The following is a 12,637-nucleotide window of genomic DNA, read 5'->3' as shown; positions in this document are numbered from 1 at the left end:
TCTTCTGCCTACCTTGGTTGTAACGGGTGGTTATTTGAGTCACTGTTGCCTTTCTATCAGCTCGAACCGGTCTGGCCATTTTCCTCTGGCATCAACAAGGAATTTCCGCCCACAGAACTGCCGCTCACTGGATATTTTTTCTTTTTCGGACCATTCTCCGTAAACCCTAGAGATGGTTGTGCGTGAAAATCCCAGTAGATCACCAGTTTCTGAAATACTCAGACCAGCCCTTCTGGCACCAAGAACCATGCCACGTTCAAAGCCACTCAAATCACCTTTCTTCCCCATACTGATGCTCGGTTTGAACTGCAGGAGATTGTCTTGACCGTGTCTACATGCCTAAATGCACTGAGTTGCCGCCATGTGATTGGCTGATTAGAAAAAAGTGTTAATGAGCAGTTGGACAGGAAAAGAGGATGCTGGAAGAGGGGCCATCATAGGAGGACAAGCCCCTACACGGGTTGTACCACCGGACCATAACGGAAGTGGCTGATCTCAAGAAGTCCTATCAGTGGCTAGAGAGGGTCGGCCTGAAGGACAGCACAGAGGCACTCATCCTGGCTGCTCAGGAGCAGACCCTGAGCACCAGAAACATTGAAGCCCATATATACCACACCAGACAAGACCCAAGGTGTAGGTTGTGCAAATACGAGACTGAGACGATCCAACACACAACTGCAGGGTGTAAGATGTTGTCAGGGAAAGCCTACATGGAACGTCATAACCAGGTGGCTGGCATAGTCTACCGAAACATCTGCGTGGAGTATGGATTGGAAACCCCAAGGTCAAAATGGGAAACAACTCCGAAGGTGGTGGAGAATGACACAGCGAAGATCCTGTGGAACTTCCAGATCCAGACTGACAAGATGGTAATGGCGAACCAACCAGATATCGTGATCATAGATAAAGGGCAGAGGAAAGCCGTTGTAGTGGATGTAGCGGTCCCAAGTGATGGAAACATCAGAAAGAAGGAACACGAGAAACTGGAGAAATACCAAGGGCTCAGAGAGGAGCTGGAGAGAGTCTGGAAGGTAAAGGTGACAGTCGTGCCTATGGTGGTCGAAGCACTCGGGGCAGTGACCCCCAAACTAGATGAGTGGTTGCAACAGATCCCGGGAACAACATCGGACATCTCAGTCCAGAAAAGCGCAATGCTGGGAACAGCAAAGATACTGCGCAGAACCCTCAAGCTTCCTGGCCTCTTGTAGAGGACCCGAGCTGAATGGGGAACGGACACTACCCGAGGGGTGAGACGAGGATTTTTTAATTTTATTGTTTATACACACTCATTCATTTGTATGCTGTTCAATGATACGCAAGTGAAACTTGATCATGCGTGTAATTTACAAATGCAATAGTGAAGATGTGCTTTTCATCAATGTGGAGACTTACATGTGACATGCAGATAGAGTGTTGTTGTGTCGTAACCCAGCGAGTTTTCTGCCAGAGCTGTGACACTAAATATCCCTGCAGACTTGTAGACGTGTTTGATGCCCTCTTCAGCCCAGCTGAGGTTCGAATATGACACAGCTATGCCATCGCCAAAATCAAGTTGAATGTTAGTCCGGATAGAATCACCCTGAAAGAAAGCACAAGTGTCATTTCACAATTCAAAATACAGTAGGATGCTGCTGATATTGTATCTTATCTTTCATGTAGAAGGACACGAGAGTGTATGTACATTTTACGAGCACATTTAAAAACAAGGCAAACACGAGGAAATGAAATTCACAGAGGGCAAAACGGCTTGTGGAAATTGAAATGGGATGAACTGAATTTTTGTGACACATGTGACATCTAATATATTTTGACACATGCTCACCCAGAAGAAGACAACCGGAGGTCATTTTGAAGGACACAGAATTCCTACACAGAACTGGCTATGCTCTCCCATCACTAATTTTCCCTACACTGTTGGAATGACAAACTGTGTAAACCAAAGTTACGTGTTAATGGATCAGCAATTGCCGACCAGGAATATGGCACATTGCGGATGCAATGAAAGCACCTCACAGAATTTGCTGTGGGGGATTTTGCTCGTCTTCACTACGTGGACCCATATCACGACGTGTAGCAGGACGCGATGGTACAATATCTGATGCAGTAAAAAAACATATGCACCATATCTGCTGCTCTTTTCGGGGAGAGAAAATGTCATTCGGTTCTTGCTGATAAAATCTGTGGAATCACGCAATCACGCTTGTAATTGGCAATAATTGAAGACAAGACTAATCTGTGTCCTTCGTACAGAGGACAAAGTATATAATTTAGGTTTATTAGATTTAATCTAAATTGGCACAATGAAAAAAAGGGGAAAACAAAAGGTCAGAAAAAGCAAATGAAAACAACGACGACACAAAAGGGGTGTAAAATATGTCATCATGACAAAACTTAACAGTTATTAGCTTATATGAATCTATTGAAGGCATGTTGAAATGCTCTCATGGGTTCGCCTTCCCATCAAACCCTGTAAGTTCATATCAAATCCTGTAAGTTCATATATATATATATATATATATATATATATATATAGCATTAAGTAATGTTATTTACTACAAACATTTACTTCTACATGCACTCTGTAGGTCCCCCCGTACAGGAACCTACAGATTTTGAGGGATCACTGGACCACAAAACACACATGCACAATTCGTGGGTACCAAGAATGAAATAACTGAATGCTAATCAACCAAAGGTCACTGCAGAAGATACAGCAATACACAATTTAGCTATTAACTAACTAATGAACAGTCCCACTGCAAAAAACAAGGACAATATAGAACACAAAAATCACTGCACCCCCCCACCACCCAAAAATAAATAAATAAATAAATAAAAATCATGTACTCATGTTAACAAGAAAAACAGGAGATGAATAAAAAAACAGTAAGCACTCATGAAGAACTGCAGACATAAAACACGCAGCAAATACTGAGATGATAGAAACAAGAACAAAGTGCAGGGAGATAGCAAGTGAATAACTCTCAGCCAGCGCACAGAAGTGGCTGCACCTATAAAATAGTTTGTAAAGGCCCATAATGTAAAAAAAAAAAAACCAAAAAAAAAAACAATTCAAAACGTGTAGAAGCCCATAACATAATAAATTTGCCCTTTTTAAAATTTTACAGGGCCATAATCTAACTGACCAATAATGTAATAAAAATTCTGGGCTTATAACGTACTAACTTTTGGTTAATAATGTAATAACTTCTTACTATATTGGCTGATTATTAAGATATAGTCCTGGTAACCCGAATAATCCAGGATAACCGAGGCTATAATAATAATACACTAATGTAACCAGACGTGTGAAGTAATGAAGTAAAAATACTGCATTACCTTACTTGAAGTAGTAGTATCTATGCATAAATCGAGTAATTATTTTTCACCCTACTTTGTATTTCTATTGCTGACATTTTTATGTAAATATCTTTACTTTCCTCTTCCAACGCATGCACCCAACACACACACACACACACACACACACACACACACACACACACACACACACACACACACACACACACACAGACACACACAAAAAGTCATGTTCCTGTTTTATTTTTGGATTGTGTTCATTCTCATTTAAACTTGTGGACCAGGGAACACAAAAAGAAGAAAAAATATATAAAATAAGAGGATGAAGAAAAGAACAAATGAGTAAGCGGTAAGTGCCGTATGTGTCATATTAGTGCTGCCACTTTGTCCCAATCCCACAAAGATTACTGACACGTTATTCACTAACATTCAACAGCAGACCATCTAACAAGATGAGACAAAACAAGATACTGTGTAGCTGTTTGAATTTGCTGACACAGAACAGTTACAGTATATGCCATTACCAGTCATGTTTCAAGAAGTTAATTTAAAAAAAAAACTTGACATGCCATACGGAGATAAGTTGAAAGGCTAAGGAGCAGCAGACGGGACTAGTGATCATGCTAACCATCAAGGTAAATTGACAAATGGAGAGAGGGAAACTGAGAGACAGGTGGAGAGATCATGTATTTTCACAGTTAAGAGTATATGCAAAAATTAAAAGCTAAATAAAATGATCTTTGGATGTTATGTTCTCCCCCTGCCTGCATGGATTTTCTCCGGGTACTCTGGTTGCCTCCCACATTCCAAAAACATGCATGGCAAGTTAATGGACCACTCTAAATTGTCCCGAGGCGAGAGTGTGAGCGTGGATTGTTGTTCGTCTACGTGTGCCCTGCGATTGGCTGGCAACTGGCTGAGGGCGTCCCCCGCCTCCTGCCCGGAGATGGCTGGGATAGGCTCCAGCATGCCCAGCGACCCTTGTGGGGATAAGTGGATCAGAAAATGGATGGATGGATGGATGGTTTCGGGCACTCGCACAAGCAACAAAATAAATCCTGGATGTCAATATTTCTAATATTAGGCGGCACATACTGCTCATCAAAGCAGGTGCGAATGCATGAATGCAGAGCTGTAAATGTGCAACCTCTCTCCATGTGATCTTCGTATGGTGGGGGAGTCTTCTACTGCATTTATAGATTCCTCTGGGATTCACATCTGGCACTATGTGATGATCTGCACGCATTGTGTACGTTGAATGTGTGTGTGGGTGGGTGTGTGGGGGGGGCAGGGGGGTCCATGCGTGAAGCTGAAGAGGTTTGGTCGAGTGTTCTGGGGATATTTCATTTTCCCACTGCCTAAAAATTGGATGTGAAAAAGATATGACACTGCAGGCATTGCTAGGAACTGTAATAAGTTGGCATGCAAACAAGCGTGGCGCCTCTGATGTCACTTCGCTCCTCGTTGTACATGATGTGTCCAAGCTCTTGTCCTATCAGCCATTTGGACATTCACTAAACGTTATGCGAATGCCCAATCGCTCTCTAAATATCATTCTTGTGTTTGTCTGTATGCGCGTATGTGTCAGTGGAACCCAATATACAGCGAGGGTTGGATACACAAGGCCAACTTCAGTCAGCAGTGCGTCAAACTTACATGATCAAGGCATGAATGGAAAAAGTGTGAAGGGAGAAGAATGAAATCCATCCATCCATTTTCCGATCCGTTTTATCCTCACAAGGGTCGCGCGGGGTGCTGGAGCCTATCCCAGCTGTCTTCGGGCAGTAGGCTGGGGACACACTGAACTGGTTGCCAGCCAATCGCAGAAGAGTGAAATCAGGATTCTAAAATGATGCTGGATTCTATTTACCTCAAATTTCTTGTCATTTGCGTTTTCTTTAGCTTCTGTCATGGTCTTGCTGTTTCTTTTTGTGTCAGCTCCAGCTGGAGTGGAGGGCGTTCCACCCAGCAGCGCACCTGTGTCTCGTCATCATCGCGAAATATGACAACTTATGTCATGCTTTGTCACATTATTGACCTTTGTTGCTATATTGCTCAAGTGATGAGAATTTGCTTTGTATGTATTTTGGTTTTCAAGTCATTCTCGAATGATTTAAGTTTCTGTGTTTGGATAATTGCCATTTTGTTTTGTGTACTTGAGGGTGTCAATTTTACCTTGCCATTGGCAAGGGTCTTTTGTTCGTGTTTGGTTTTCCTGGCTCCGTGTTGCCAGCGATTTCTATTTGTACTTTGTCTGTCCTTTGTTTTCTATCAATATATATTTTTGTTTCGTAGTTTATCTGAGTCTGTGTTTGCGGGTTCGACACAACATCTGGTTCGTTTGCGGACGTTGTCACGCCCTCCCTCATTTGCACAGAGACACTATATTTTTTACCATCATTGGCTGGTAAACATTGGTCAGTCAATGTGTTACTCGTTAAATACAGTACAGCACCAACATCATGATCTCATATAGTCTCCATGTAAGCTTTGATGAGTGGAACTCCTTCTCTAATTATCTAACAGACAGCCACAAAGTTGACCTACATCATGTTTACAACCGCATGTAACATCCAGCAAGAAAATGTTTGGGGTCTCTTTTTCAGTGTATTGCCTAATAGTTACATCTCTCAACAAATGAATTTCTCTTGACATTTCTGACAGTCAGTATAATGGTGGCAGTAAAAATGAGAAATTCACTTGCTGCTTCAGCGTCATTCTCTCAGCACTTCAATTCAAAATGTGAAAATCATCTTAAGCATATTCATTGAACACATATGAACATATTTTACGGAAGAACAATCCTTGCATTATTTATATTTAACATTTTTTTGTTTCTTATGTAATATACAGGTTTGTTGACATCATGACTTTTGGGCGTTCAGTAGATATGAATCAAAATTGAAATATAAACTCTTGAAATATTTCCTTCTCTGTGGAGCGAATTTTAGCTTCAGTTTTTCAGTTGAGCGACTGAAATGAATGAGGTTTTTTCCACAATATTCCAATTGATTGAGAAGCCACGGCAACGGAAAATTAGGTTCGTGATTGGCCGGCGGTCAAAATGCATTCAGCAAAGATGACCGGCTATCGTGGGTGCAGTTTCAGTACTGAACAAAAGGACACGCATTGGCAACACACACACGCACACACACACACACACACACACACACACACACACACACACACACACACACACACACACACACACACAACTTTGGATTGAATCTTTGGAATCTCCATGAAGAGGCTTTAGAAGACTTAAATAGGAGACTTGGTATTCACCTTGTCCATCAAGGTTTCTTGTCATCTTATCGAACCTTTTATAATTCAGTTGTCCGATATCCGAGCGAGAACTCCATATCCTTTTAATCATATCCAACAACATGCTGTAGTGTAGAGCATTTCTTTTTTTCAGTTTTGTAGGCTCATGTGCGAACCAAATCAAAGATAGCATAGCAAGAAAAATAGCATTATTTTTCACAAGTCAGCAAAGGTCTTGGGATAGATGCAGTTAAAAAAAAACAAAAACAAAAAAAGATTCAAGTGAATGCTAATTAATATGTGGTTTAAACTAAATTGCTTTTTATAACCACATAAAGCCCGTGACCCTCTTATGTTACCAATGCATGCCCATTTTGTTTTGTTTTACGTGAGCCTTTGGAGGGAATTATTTTTCTCTTTTTTTTTTTTTTGTGAAAGAAAAAATAACCATGTATGTATGGAAACCTAATGTGTTTACACATGTCAAGTATCACTCAAACTACAAAATGTGATTGCAGTGAAAAATCTATTGATCAAATGACTTGATATATCCTCATGCAGAGATTAAAAAGTTATTATTACTCTCTTTATTGTGACTTATTTTGTTCTCTATCGGTGCCCTGTGACTTGCTTTTGACCAGTGTAATCTGCCTTGAATAAAAATATCTAGAGCCTGAATGCAATTGAAAAACCATGGCGTGACCTTGAAATCCCGTTCTTATTTGTTTAAATACTGGTGTAATTTTAAAAAATGATTTGTCATATTGTTGTTTCGATTTGTATTTGGTTTTGTCTCATGTTTTCTTGTGGTTCATGCCTTGTCCTGCTTGGTGTTTTTATTTGTTTTGTTTTTTTTTTGCTTGTTTTTTTTCTTGTGTCTCCCAATCATCCCCCTTAGCCTCTTGTGTCTTGTCCAGGTTGTCTTCGTGAGTTATTTAGTTCCCTGGTTTCTTTCTGTCTTTGTTGGTTCATTGTGTTTGCTGCTTCTGTTGCTCTCGCTGCGAGTCCTGTTTTCCAAGAATAATGTCCCGTTTCCTTTAGTAGTTAGTTTATGTCCATTTATGTTTATGTGATCATCGATCAGTAACACCCCAAAGTCGGCAATCAAGATAAATGTCTATTTTTTTTCTGCCAACACATAAATTGTGACATAAATTAGAGATGGTCAAATCTTGTGATTCTTAGCAACTTAAAGTACGACAATCCAATGATAAGCAGCTAAATATAAGTGCATATATGTTTCGTGTGTTCTCACCTCGTCTAAATGAACCAGGAAGGTAACATTAGTCTCCAGGTTGGCAGCCAGTTTACCATCTTTGGTAGTCAGCGAAAGTCCCTTTGGAGGTTTCCTGGGGCACTGTTGCTTTCGAGCTGTGTACATTTCTTTTACTCCCTTGGTGCAGTTATTTAACACCACTTTACGGTACCTTCACAAAGACACCCAAGTTGAAAATTCATTTGCGTTTTTGACATGCGCGCATGCAGTCTTGAAAAATTTCTGCATCGTGCTATTTGGTCTTAACAAGAGGAGCAGAATGCAAAGAGCGCTACTAGAATACAGAGTTGTTGGAGAGCAACTGTGATATGAAGCTCCCTGACGGCCACTACCGTATGTGGTCAGCTCAATATTCAATCTCGCCTTACTTTGCAACGTGATTATCCAAATCCCTTTACTTAAATCTCAGCGCTTAAAAACAAATGAACTAACAAACAAACAAACTCCATTTTTAAAGTGGACGTTACGTCTTAAAAGATTGAATCATATATGTTGGTGTGTGCATTTTAAATTCTTATGGCCGTCGTTGAAACAATAGCCCCGGAGAACGGCATGCATTGTTCTCATGGCGTATGCTGGTAAGCGGACTCTCACCCTGTGCTGTTGAGATAGTTCTGACCAAGACTGCAGCTTTTGGAGGTTGAGGAGGGATTAAACCAAAAGGAAGGCCTGCAGTTCCCATTGCCGCGGCGCTCATATCCATAGTCACTGTCAGAGAACAAAGTGCATCCAATACACAAAGGACTTGATCAATGTCAACATGCACAAAAGGATATATTGTAATCGGGTTTCTATTTTGCAGCGATTGAAAAACACTTGAACATACTCGCACCATTATTAAGTATTGATTTGAACTACTGTTGACAAATATGCCCTCCAATATATATACGGTATATAAAACATTATCGAGGGGCACACATCTGGAGAGGAGTATGTCTCAAAAGAGAATCATCTCTTGCCTGCTGAAAACGATCAATATGTTGCGAAGCAATGTAAAAAAAAAAAATGTCCTGACCTAATTACCATGACCATGTAATTGATGTCGCGATTAAACCAAACCAGAACAAATACACAAAGGCAACAAGCTTTAAGCAAGAACATCAGAAAAACCTTATCAAAGAAATAGAGATGACCCAATTTGCTCTATAAGACACATTCAACACTCTATGACAGGACAATAGGTTAATCGGTGGCTAGTGAGCCGGATGCTGATGATATTTGTGGCACCCTAACTTCCAGCCTGTTCCAAGATCAGATGAGACGCCCCACTCGGCACACTTCACTTTACACAGCTCAGTGTACAGTTAACACGCCCATTTATTTTGTGCAATTGTGAGGCTTGCACACACGAGGTGGATCACACTTGCGAGGGAGAGGCGCCCTAATTAATTTTTTTTTTCCTTCAGTACGTGTTTTGATAGTGTCAGCAGCATGTGTTGGACTTCATGCGGAGACTCGCGGAATGCATGTACCGGCGTTATGTAATTAGTTCTACAAATACGTAGTCACATTACCAGTACATTGAGTAAAACCTGTGATTTAGCAGGATTGCAATTTTAATGCAGTTAGAGGCTGGTTGTTGACTTCGACCCTAAGTCGCCATCAAACTAGAAAGCAGCTCAACAAGTGGATACGTTGTCACAATATACAGTAGCTTAATGAGGCATGTTGACTGCACTCACACAACCGTAGCTGCAATATTCTGAGCAAATCAGGTGATCATTTCTGCTATTTGGGCCACGGGAGCTTGCGTTAGGTTTAATGTTATGTTGACGAGAAAGCCCAGTGGGATTAAAGTTGCTCATTGGGGAGCTGAAGTGAAGTTAGGAGCTGGCCTTGTTGGGCTTCCCAATCGTTTATAAACAAAATGGAATAATTGGTGTCTTATTTTCCACCATAATTTACAATTAAATCTTCAAAACTCCTACAAAGTGATTCCCATGATTCCCCCCCCCCCCTCCCCATTTAGCCTCTCTAGGTTGAAGTCTACCAATGATGAGAATTACAGACCTCTGCCATCACTTTAAGTGGGGAACAATCAGGGGCTGACTACATTATATCAACCTCGATAAATAGACCTTTGACTCATTAAAATATTTCTTTGCGGCCCTTTAAAATTTGTATTTCAGTCACCCTGCTCTAGAATACAAACAAACATACGCTCTCAAACACAAAAGAGATCTAAAATATGTTATCTTAATCAATTACGATTGAGACTAAAATGAACATTATAAACTTTATTAACGTTGCTACACAATACTGAGATGTTCCCTAAGACGTCAACATATGGAATCTTTTGAATCTTTGAGCCATTTTGCTGTGTGTTTAAGCCTCTTTAAAGTGACTCTCTCCACTCTGGCAATTTTTAGTTTAGGAGTAGTTTCAGGGCTAAAATGATTTATGACTAGGTCTTATCAAGGATCAACTCAGAATTGTAGGCGTACCCTCCCACACTCCAAATCTTTATTCTGGCCTTTAAGAATTGCATCGCACAGGGCTATTTAGTCCGAGGATTCTTTATGGATACAGGCCCATGTGTTTGTACTCAATTATTGGAACCTGTTTCACTTTCACAATTTGGCGGCAAAATACGATACAATTCTATAAAACAACACGTGATGTCCAAACTGATGAACGTTATTGCTTGTTTGGCAAATATTCTACAGGTTTTAATTGGATGCCTGCAACAATGTTACAGTCAGTGGCGGACCCTGAGGGCCAGCAAGGCCTTCTCTGCTGGCCTAAACATTCTCAGAAAAGTAAATTTACTTTTATGTATTTTATGTTATTTTATAATTTATGTGATTTTATTTTCATAAATATGTAAACAAAATTATTCTCTGTATTCTTTACGTTGTATTATTTCCACTTAGTTGAGTGGCTTTCAATGTTATTTTAAATAACATTGAAAGCCACTCGATAAATAAGTTATTTATTATGGTAGAGTTTTTAACCAATCATATTTCAGCTAGCTGTATTGCCAGGTAAATTACATTTGCTCGGGGTCTTCAGATTAAACAGAGCAGGCCCCTGTGCGCTGTAAATGAACGGGCATCGTCAGGTTTCAATAGCGCTAACTCTAACCTAAGCCAGAACTTACGCACCGTGTCCGTGTCCTCAGTCGGAGCGCCTCATGCCTCGTGCCATTTTGACACGAACCAGTGTGGGCTCTAAATTTATTCACAAACGTGCCCCTAAAGCGCAAATGACTGAAAGACTCAGCCCGTCCTTTTCTGCCATCACAAACACACACAGGGTCCAGCTTCAGCACAAACACGGAAACAGGAATCATATTGGAACAGAATGGCAATTGTTAGCTTTGAAATTCAGGAAAAAAAGTTTGTGAACCTGAATAAATAAATTGTTGGGGGGATTGAAGGGGAGCAAGACATATTTCTGACGGGTGTAGGGCCATGCATGACTTTATATTATAATAGCAGTAAGCACAGACTTACTGATTCTGTTTTAATGATAATATGTAGAGTCTCCCCCATTGTAAAAAATGTTGAAGATGTTAAAAATTGGGATGTTTGCACCAACCAACCCATCTTTTGCTTAATCTTATTTTCCATCAGTAGGTCGCGGGTCACCGGGGCCCCTCTCTGGAGCCAAGCCTGGAGGTGGGGCTTATTGACGAGCGCCTGGTGGCCGGGCTTACACCAATGGGGCCTGGCCGGGCTCAGCCCGAAGAAGCAATGTGGGTCCCCCTTACCATGGGCTCCCCGACTCTGGGAGGGGCCAAAGGGATCGGGTGCAATGTGAGCTGGGCGGCAGCCAAAGGCAGGGACCTTGGCGGTCCGATCCCCGGCTGCAGAAGCTCACTCTTGGGACATGGAATGTCATCTTTCTTGCGGGGAAGGAGCCCGAGCTGGTGTCTGAGGCAGAGAAGTTCCGATTGGATATAGTGAAAGTGAGAAAGTTCAAGCAATCAGAGCGGTGCCGAGACCCACTGATGTGAAAGGAGCACGACGACTAATTCTGTTCGATTTGGGGCTGGTCATATGGGATGAGTGAGTATCAGTTGTTTATGGGTGGGTGGGATTGGAATTCTCTTTTGGTCAAAGATATGCTGAATCAAACAATGAAAATCAATTACCGTCTTTTCCACACTAAAAGGCGCACTCGATTATGAGGTGCACCTTCAATCAATGGCCTATTTTGTAATTTTTTTCATATATTGGACACACCGCATTATAAGACGCAATCTACAATGCATCCACTAGATAGAGCTACTCTCAAGCAAAGGCTAACAGAAAGATCAGGCGTTCATGACCGCCTCAGAAAAACGTAAATTAATGATTACCTGTACAGTACTTCAATGAAACTACGAAAATTGAAAAGAATGCATCAAAACAGAAAATCAAGCGAGGAAATCACAAAATAAACTCTATAGCCCCCCTACAGAATTTATTTTGGCATTTCCTTGAGCTAAGCTCCAACAGAATGATGAGATGTCAGTAAAATGTAGGAGACTGGACTGTCTCAGAAGTGTTTGTTATTTATTCCTTTGTTGTGTACTGTATTCACAAATGATCGCTTTTTTTTTTGCTCCTGAAATTAAGTGCTGCTTGACGAGCCTATATTGTGTATGTATGTGACGTCACTGAAGGCCTAAGGTTGAAATGCACGGCCCGCCACTGGTTACAGTTGATTTGTTTGGGACCAATAGGTGGCTCTGTAGGACTCCTCCTACAGCGGCACACCTGCTGGTCATCATGTCATTAGTAGGTTCTCTGTTTAAAGGACTCCCAGCCCGACCACTCAGTGTCGGGTCATTGG

At 41.2% G+C, this 12,637-nt stretch overlaps 1 protein-coding gene across 1 annotated transcript in view; it reads right to left on the bottom strand.

The window, feature by feature from the left end:
• The window catches only part of sorcs3a (sortilin related VPS10 domain containing receptor 3a), a 222,662-nt gene that overhangs the window by 22,259 nt on the left and 187,766 nt on the right, over positions 1-12,637 (bottom strand). Inside the window, exons 17-19 of the mRNA XM_019879676.1 lie at positions 8,453-8,566; positions 7,838-8,009; positions 1,393-1,579 (exon numbers count right to left, since the gene is read on the bottom strand). Of these exons, the coding sequence (XP_019735235.1) occupies positions 1,393-1,579; positions 7,838-8,009; positions 8,453-8,566 (473 nt within the window). The remainder of the gene's footprint in view (positions 1-1,392; positions 1,580-7,837; positions 8,010-8,452; positions 8,567-12,637) is intronic.

The sequence above is a fragment of the Hippocampus comes genome, unplaced genomic scaffold (genome assembly GCF_001891065.2).
Source record: "Hippocampus comes isolate QL1 unplaced genomic scaffold, H_comes_QL1_v1.1 scaffold158, whole genome shotgun sequence".
NCBI classification, from domain to species: domain Eukaryota; kingdom Metazoa; phylum Chordata; class Actinopteri; order Syngnathiformes; family Syngnathidae; genus Hippocampus; species Hippocampus comes.
The sequence above is the reverse complement of the archived record's forward strand: the minus strand, read 5'-3'. Positions and strand labels throughout refer to the sequence as shown.